Source organism: Misgurnus anguillicaudatus, chromosome 24, assembly GCF_027580225.2.
Source record: "Misgurnus anguillicaudatus chromosome 24, ASM2758022v2, whole genome shotgun sequence".
NCBI classification, from domain to species: domain Eukaryota; kingdom Metazoa; phylum Chordata; class Actinopteri; order Cypriniformes; family Cobitidae; genus Misgurnus; species Misgurnus anguillicaudatus.
In genome coordinates, this window is record NC_073360.2 from 45,098,219 (window position 1) to 45,107,948 (window position 9,730).

The following is a 9,730-nucleotide window of genomic DNA, read 5'->3' on the forward strand; positions in this document are numbered from 1 at the left end:
CATTTCTCAGTAATTTGTCATATTTTATCAGGATTTTAGTTTGTTTGGTAAATTCACAGTGTGTCCGTTCATCTCTTGACCACCTGATGGCGCTGTCACCTCATCAATGTATTATCAGATTCTGTTATTGCAAACATTACTCTTAAACCTTTTGCTTCCTTTATAAACACATCTGTCATCACTCTGTTCCTATAAACTTTAGACATCAGCAGAGTTTGTACAGCGTTGATGATTTTCTGATATCCACTTCTGAATACTGTACAGTATAATAATGTATTGTGGTGTATTCAGTGATAAACGTTCAGTGATAAAAGTTTGTCACATGAGGGAATTCAAGTTATCTCACAAATTAATGTTTAATACACAATTTTTTTAAATGCATAGTGCACTTAAATATATATAAATATATAATTGCACTATGCATATAGAAATATCACATGCATTTAATATTTGTACATTGCACATCAGTCACATGTACAGAATAGTGGGATGTTAATCCAAATACTGCATGATTATCATTTCATCCGTCTTCACCCAATTTCACATTTTTTAGTTTTGCACATTTGTGATCCTGTCTGTAAAATTGTCTCAATCTAATTGTCTCACCAAAGTTTGATTTCACATTAATTTCGATCCTAATCAAGATTATATTTTTACAGAATGATAATTACATTATATATAAAATGAGTTTAAGTAGAAAACAGTGAATCACAAAGACATGACTTTAGCTGGGTTTTCACAGCTGGGTCACGTTTGTTATTTATAGGATAATGAGACATATCACAATATTTCCTTTATAAAGACTTGAACACATTTGTTTAATGCTCACGTTTATGGGTGTGTGGATTATTTAGGCTACTCTTTATTCTCAATCCTCACTGATTTTATTTCCTGTGTTACATAAGCTCGGTCTCTCTTCTTTTATGAGTCTCGCTGATCTGTCAGTCCTTGAACTTTTACACCATTAAAATCTTTATATGATCATCTAATAATCTTGTTAACACTGAATGATTAAGGTGAAAGGTCATTTCTTATCTTTATACTCTGTTCATTTTAATGTATTTTTCATGTTTCATTTATTTTTTTTAGTGCTGAGTGTTGAGATTGATTCAGTTGTGTTGTTTATAAGACTGACAGCCGCTGCTGTGAACGGTCATCATTTTCTGATCTTGATCTTTGTGGCGATTGGTGGAGAAGTGGTTTACATCACGAGAGGGTTAAGGGTCACAGATCAGAAATGATTTATGGTTTATGAACCATACATGTCTCACAAGACACTTTCTCTTGGTAAAAGTGCTTTCTGACAGTCCATTTGTCATCTCTCACCATGGTTACCGTCCATCTGTCCATTGTCTGTTATCTGCTGGCTGTGGTGTCTGTGACCTGTGGTCCAGGTAAGACATCTGGTCAAACTCATCTCTTATCTGGTCAAACTATTAATAATTACAACTTTGTAACATGTTATTGAAGCACCTGAAGTATAGTCCCTTACACAGTTTTTCAGATTATCATGGTATTGTCATGACAGTCTTTTTAATGTGCTGTATCATGTAAATATTAGATTTAGATGTTGGCTTTTCCATTTAAAGTCGCCATTATTGTGATCCGTGTTTGTTTTAGTTGGACTTAACTTATAGCGTGTTCGTTTTTCTGCTATAACTTTGTGTGTTTAAAACATATTTGATATGGCAATAAAAAGACAACAGTTCAATTTTATGGTGGTGTTTAGTGCATATAGTCTACATCATCTAAAAAATTATGTATTGATTTGGTGTTTGCACACTTATCGGAATGATTTTTTTTTGTCGATAATGTGATACTACAGTACAAGTTCAAACACTTTTATAGCAGTTTGTTAATTAAGACGCACTTAAAAAATGACCACTGTATAATGTAGAAACACAAACATCAAAATTCAGAGTATGAATCTCAACAATGGTGACAAAAAAATGGTAAAAATTGTCATTATTTATGCCACAGTGCATTCTGGAAGTCTGAATGAGATTTGTAATTTGTTGATACCCAGCATGCATTGCAGCACGAAGCTTTTCATTTTATTGTCACCATTGTTGTGATTCATACTCTGATTCTTGATGTTTGTGTGACTACATCATACAGTGCTTAATTTGTCAGTGTTTCAAAATTATTCAGAATGACAAACTGCTATAAAAGTGCTTGATCTCGTAATGTAGTATCATATTATTGACAGAGAAAGATAGTTCTGATAATTGTGAAAACACTAAAATAATACATACATTTTCTAGATGAGGATGTTTGACATTATGTACTATCCACCATCACCATAAAACTGAACTGTTGTCTTTTATTTGCCATGACAGACATGTTTTAAACAGACAAAGTTATAGCCGAAAAAATAGCAACTAAAGCGGACACTAATCACCATAATGGTGACTTTGACTAAAACAGCCAACATCGATCTAAACCTAAAGTAAGAAAATGACTCTACAAGTAAGATTTAAAATGCAATTTTGGGTTTCAAACTGAGATGATGATAGAGGATAAGTTACAGATTGCAGCTTTAGTGTTACTTTTTAACATTGTAAGTTTGGGACAATATATACACCCAGCAGTGTTCATTTAACTTTGAAGATTTTGCTGTGTGGTATCATCATAAAGCACCGTGGTTTTACAAGGAGGTTATTTTAGACGTGATGCCATGGTGATATAATAGTGGTACTGCAGCTGATGTATCATCATATTTTTGAGAGGGTGGGGGGCGTGTTAGATAACCATCTTTACTTCACACTGAAGTGAGAGTGGGTGGGTTTGGGTTTATAAATCAATGCCTGTAGCTTACTGCCTTCAAAGTGAATTAAATCCACTTCAGTTTTCATTCAAGAGGAGCCACTTCACGTTCATCTTTAAGATGTTTTTGATTTGTTATTGCTCAGACATTTCTTTTATGGGACTTGATTAGTTTCATATCATTGAAGTATTGACTTTGTTTGTCCTTAATGATATTACAAAATTGCTAAGTATGTATAGTCACAAAATGAATGTGCATCATACAACTCTAGTGACTTTAAGAGCTGGACTTTTGACTCTTAATCTAGTTACAAAGATAAGCTGCTATAGATTCATATAACCACTTCCACGTGACAACTAGCCCCAGTATGTGAAAACTATCATTTTGTTGTCAATGCATTCATGTGTGTGTGATGTTTTGTTGTTGTCTCAGTTGAAGAGGAGAACCCAGAGTTCTGGAGGAGTTTAGCACAGAGTACACTGCGTTCAGCTCTCGCCAGAAGACAAAACACTAATGTAGCCAAAAATATTGTGCTGTTTCTCGGAGACGGTAAGATGAATGTATTACACCCTTTAAAGCTCCCATAACACGCTGTTTCTGCTCATCTCATGTTAATCTTGAGTACCTGTAGAGTAGTATTACATCTTTCATATCTTTGAAGAGTTTTTAGTTTTAAAAGAGAGATCAGCTTTAGGGATGGTTTCCGGAAAAGCATGAAATCCTGGAGGTGTCCAGTGGGATGAGCGAGTCACGAGCAAGCAACACATACAAACATTATCCCACTATCTCTGGATAACAAAACAAAGACATTTTATGCAGTTTTACTTACCGCCTGCAGCTCATGACCCGGTTGAGACCGCCCCATTTCAACGCAATCCAGTTTTAAACAAACACACATGCACATATTATATCCATTGTTTCGTGGAAAGTTCCTGCTGCTTTAAAATAAAACAACCAAATGCATAAATGTCACATTGATTTAAATTAGGCAACACATGCCAGGCGTGATAATACCTCAAATTATTCAAATAAAACCCATTTGCACACAGAAAGACTGATGGGCTGTGATTATTTTGGGCAGGTATGGGTGTGACCACCATCACAGCTGCCCGGATCCTGAAGGGTCAGATGGAGAACCGTACAGGAGAAGAGACCGTCATGAACATGGACACATTTCCATACGTGGGCCTTGCAAAGGTAAACACACACACCCCTAACATAACTTCTGAATGACAAACAGTGTAATTTACTGTGTGTGTGTGTGTGTGTGTGTGTGTGTGTGTGTGTGTGTGTGTGTGTGTGTGTGTGTGTGTGTGTGTGTGTGTGTGTGTGTGTGTGTGTGTTTGTGTAGGTCTACTCTGTGGATTTTCAGATACCAGACAGTGCGTCTACTGGTACTGCATATCTGTGTGGGGTGAAAACTAATCTGAATACTGTGGGTGTGAATGCAGCCGCTCGTAACGGCGTCTGTCGCTCACAGAAGGGAAATGAAGTCACATCTATCCTTAAATGGGCTAAAGATGCAGGTACAAAACAATCCAGACTAAACCAAACCTTAAATCTGACCTTAGTGAAAACTTTCATAATAATTTCTTTAAAATTGTTTTATAAAATCAGATTTGAAGGCATCACCAGTAAAAGCAGTTTTTCTCTGCAGGGAAGTCTGTTGGCATTGTGACGACGACCCGTGTTCAACACGCCACACCTGCAGCTTCATACGCTCATAGTGCCAGCCGCACGTGGTACAGCGATGCTGATCTCCCGTTATCTGCTGTCAATGAAGGATGTGTGGATATCGCCGTTCAACTGATCACTAACACTGACATCGATGTGAGTGTGTGATGTTAGACAAATTGACGTAACCAGCACTGTTTTAACCCTTTCAGATGAACTGTTGATTGATAGGTCAGTATGGCCTCTGATGTTGATTAGAACACATTAACGTTTACACATGTGTGATGTAATGTCACAGGTTTCTCATGACCTCTTCAGACCATTTTAAGCTTTGGATTTTGGATGAATTCAAGAAGAAACCATTGTTGTGTTTATGCAGGTGATAATTGGAGGCGGTCGGAAGTACATGACACCTAAAGGAAATCCAGACCCCGAGTATCCCACCGATGTGAGCTCACAGGGTCAAAGAAAAGACAAGCGAAATTTGATAAATGAGTGGCTCGGCATGAAGCAGGAGAAGGTAAAGAAAAGGAAATGTGTGAGAAATGTGATGTTAAAAAGTGTCTCTATATGACAGCTGTCTGAAAATAATCATAACTTGTTATTAATTAGATCAGGAATGTTTAAAGAATGTAACTGTTTAAGTAAAGTAATGTAACAGTGCAGTTTTTGATATGATGTGGTAAGCCGCAAGAAAAAATATTTCCGCATCTTCTACACATGTGAGGTTACCTGTGGACTGACTGTGATGTGTTTGCTGCAGGTGGCCAGATTTGTGTGGAATAAGACTGACTTTGATGCTGTAGACCCAGAAAAAACTGATTATCTGATGGGTGAGAGAGAGAGAGAGACTTTCACTCAGACTCAGAGAGTTTCACGATCTGCTGACTGATCGCATTCAGATGTCTCCACATTTATATGGATGTTCTGTCTGTCTGTCTTTCTCTGTCTGTCTTTCTCTGTCTGTCTCTTTTTCTCTCTCTTTTTGTAGCTCTCTTTGAGCCGGGCGATCTGAGGTATGATGTGGAGAGAGACAGCCGCATGGATCCCTCGATCATAGAGACAACAGAGAAAGCCATCAAGATCCTGCAAAAAAATCCAAATGGATTCTTCCTGCTTGTGGAGGGTAATCAATTAATCAATAAGTCCATTGATCATTAAATCAGTCCATCAATAAATAAATTGGTCAATCAATCAATCAGTCCATTGATCATTAAATTGGTCAATCAATTAATCAGTCGGGCCGTTTTATGTTAAATCAGTTAATCAATAGGTCTCTCCGTCATAGGTCAGTCGATTAATCAATTGTTCCATCGGTCCTTGAATCGGTCAATCAATGAATCAATCGGTCCATTGCTCATTTAATATGTCAGTAGATTAATCAATCGGTCTGGAGGTTGTTAAATCTGTTAATCAATCAGTCAATCAATAATTCAATAAGTCAATCAATCATTGAATTGGTCAATTAATTAATCAACCAGTCAATCGATCATTAAATTGGTCAATTGATCAATCAGTTCATTAATCGATTAATCAATCGGTCCATTGATTATTAAAATGGTCAATTGATCAATAAATAAATTGGTCAATCAATCAATCAATCAGTCCATCGATCATTGAATCGGTCAATCAATTAATCAGTCGGGCCGTTTTATGTTAAATCAGTTAATCAATAGGTCTCTCCGTCATAGGTCAGTCGATTAATCAATTGGTCTGTCGGTCCTTGAATCAATCAATCAGTTAATCAATCTGTCCATTGCTCATTTAATATGTCAGTAAATTAATCAATCGGTCTGGAGGTTGTTAAATCTGTTAATCAATCAGTCAATCAATAATTCAATAAGTCAATCAATCATTGAATTGGTCAATTAATTAATCAACCAGTCAATCGATCATTAAATTGGTCAATTGATCAATCAGTTCATTAATCGATTAATCAATCGGTCCATTGATTATTAAAATGGTCAATTGATCAATCAATCAGTCAATCAATTAATCAACCAGTCCATTGATCAATAAATTAGTCAGTCGATCAATCAGTACATCGATCATTGAATCAATTAATCAATTGGTCCATTGAATATTAAATTGGTCAATCGATCAATCAGTCAATCAATCATTGAATCAGTCAATCAATTAATCAACCAGTCCATCGATCATCAAATTGGTCAGTCGATCAATCAGTACATCGATCATTGAATTGTTCAATCAATTAATCAACCAACTAGTCAATCGATCATTAAATCGGTTAATCGATCAATCGGTACATCGATCATTGAATTAGTCAATCAATTAATCAACCAACCAGTCCATTGATCATTAAATCGGTCAGTCGGTCAACCAGTCCATCGATCATTAAATTGGTCAATCGATCAATTGGTACATCGATCATTGAATTAGTCAATCAATTATTCAACCAACCAGTCAATCGATCATTAAATCAGTCAATCGATCAATCAGTCCATCGATAATTGAATCGATTAATCAATCAATCGGTCCATTGATCATTAAATTGGTCAATCAATTAATTAGTCAGTCTTAGTCCATCAATCATTGAATTTGTCAATCAATCGGTCCGTCTGTCATTGAATTTGTCAATCAATGAATTAACCAGTCCACCATTAATCGGTCAATCAATCAATCAATCAATCAATCAATCAATCCATCGATCATTAAATTGGTCAATCGATTAATCAATCAGTCTCAGTCCATTGATCATTGAATCGGTCAATCAATCATTCAAACAGTCCATCGATCATTAAATTGGTCAGTCGATCGATCAGTACATCGATCAATCATTAAATCCAGTCATTATCAGGTTTGATCTTTGTGTTTATATCTTATTTAATCAACTCAGATTCTTTTAATAGGTGGACGTATTGATCAGGGTCATCACGAGAGTCGAGCTTCGATGGCACTGCATGAAGCGGTTGCTCTTGAGAACGCTGTAGCTCGGGCCCTGGAGCTGACCAATGAGAACGATACTCTGACAATCGTCACGGCTGACCACTCCCACTCATTTAACTTTAATGGGTATCCTTTCAGAGGAAACAACATTCTGGGTAATTTTCTTTAGTGTTTATTAGTGCATACGGTATCATATAATAAATCTGATCTGTCCATCATGTGCGTGTTTCTCAGGTAAATCTCCTGTTTTTGGACTGGACTTCTTACCCTACACCACCCTGATGTACGGAAACGGCCCGGGTCACAAAATCCAAAACAACAAGCGTCCAGACATCCGCAAGGTTGACACAAGTAAGAAACTTTATATCACAACTATAGATGATCGTGTGTGAATCTGTATAAATGTGTTTTCTTTCTATCTTCTTCAGCCAATAAGGACTATGTTCAGCAGTCAGCTGCTCCGCTGGATACTGAGACTCATGGAGGAGAAGATGTGGCCCTGTTTGCTCATGGTCCCATGGCTCATCTCTTTCAGGGTGTTTATGAGCAAAACTACATCGCACACGCCATGGCCTACGCAGCATGCATCGGTGCCAATCAGCAACACTGCACTCCAGTCCTGCCCACAAATACTGATCCAGGAAGCTCCGCCCCAGACACGCCCCTCTGGAGTATGATGTCACTGCTGTTCAGTGTGATGACGGCCGTTCTGTTGTACTGAGAGAGACGATTTCAATTATTCATCAATTAATCATCAATAATGATCTGGTTTGTAACAAATTAGAAAATTCAACATTTTATGTCTATGTGCTTGTGTACATCAACAATTGACCAAATAAATTGTTTTTTTTAAATAAAACGTCCAGCTACTTTCCTCTGAATCAACAACTGAGCTTAAAAAACGGCCACGGCCACGTGCTTTAAAAATGAACATATACATTTATAATATACAGTGTTTCTCACGAATACATAGCCAAAATATTTAAGATGATAGAGAAAGTCATTTCATATTGATGGAAGATTGTATTTAAATAAATGTATAAATATGCCAAATGTAAAAATTTTTAAATAAATGTGTATATAAATAAATGCAGGAGTAATAACATCATGTCGGTGACTTACTGATTATTGATGTAAAAAATGCAATATAAATCAGTTGATGTCATCGCGTGTGCATGTGTGCGTGTGTGTGCGTGTGTGTGTGTGTGTGTGTGTATATGCATGCGTGTGTTTGCATTACACCTCACAACAGGTATATGGAAGCTGGCTGACTGCATTGTCTAGATCAGGGGTGCCCAAACTTTTTCCTTCCAAGGGCCAAAAATCAAACCTGACTGAGGGCTGTGGGCCGAAAATAAATGTTGCTGTGTTATATTAAAATAAAATTAAAGTTGCCCTAATTCTCCTTATTTATTTGTCTAATATTTAAAAAATAAACAAGCTAACATTACTCTGTTTATGCATAACTAAGTTTTATTTTCAAAGGTTAATGTTGTAAAAAAATTCATTTTACAATCATTTTCTTTTGTCTGTGTGCCAATGCCTTGACCTCTCCATTATTAGCCTATAGTAGCCTACACTGTAAAAAAAACTTTGCTGCCTTAAAATTTTTTGTTAAATCAACTCAGATTTACATGTAATGTCAACAGAGATGAGTTGTCACAACTTATAAAATATTGTTGAGAAAAGTCAACTTAAGTAAGTTGTAACAACTCACCTGTAGTTATAAACACTCATCTTTAATCATCTTTGGTTAAGTTGAAATGACTTGTAAATCCGAGTTGATTCAACAAAAAATTTTAAGGCAACAGTTTGTTGAGTTTTATAATGCACACGCTATACACCTTCAAGTATGCATGTACATTAAAAATAATATTCACCTTAATTCATTTCAATTTACATTTTTGTAATGTACAAATAAAACCAAAATTTTAGAAAATGTTTAATTAGATATACGTCATCACGTGGCATGACGGGCCAAATTAAAGGTCATTGTGGGCCAACTTTGGGCACATCTGGTTTAGAGTCAAGACATAGATGATGTTCAATATTCAAACATTCAATTCCAACAATTTCCATAAAATCCTTGACAAATTGATATTGACTGTAGACACCTCTTCTATTTTAAAAAATGACTAACTCGCTCTCTCAACAGGTATTTTTATTTTAGAATAGTGAGCACTTGTAACCTGTTATAACTAAGCACTTCTTGTACTATTGCTTTCCTATGACAAATCACTTCATTGTTTATTAATCTTTGTATGTCGCAGACAAAAGCGTCTGGTAAATGCCTAAATGTTAATGATGTACTGTTACTTATATAATGATTAGTGTCTTGTTTTCTATACACACATCTAAGCAGAATATCTTAAATATAATATA

The 9,730-nt window shown here is 36.0% G+C and overlaps 1 protein-coding gene across 1 annotated transcript; it reads left to right on the top strand.

Annotated features, from left to right (window-relative positions):
* The first annotated feature begins 850 nt into the window (after positions 1 to 850).
* On the top strand, positions 851 to 8,207 carry LOC141361617 (alkaline phosphatase-like). The gene is made up of 11 exons (XM_073863175.1): positions 851 to 1,394; positions 3,200 to 3,316; positions 3,849 to 3,964; positions 4,119 to 4,293; positions 4,425 to 4,597; positions 4,821 to 4,961; positions 5,205 to 5,274; positions 5,433 to 5,567; positions 7,312 to 7,503; positions 7,583 to 7,699; positions 7,777 to 8,207. Exons 1-11 carry the CDS (start codon positions 1,328 to 1,330, stop codon positions 8,067 to 8,069), a joined length of 1,596 nt encoding a protein of 531 aa, XP_073719276.1. The 5' UTR covers positions 851 to 1,327; the 3' UTR covers positions 8,070 to 8,207.
* Positions 8,208 to 9,730: the final 1,523 nt, after the last annotated feature.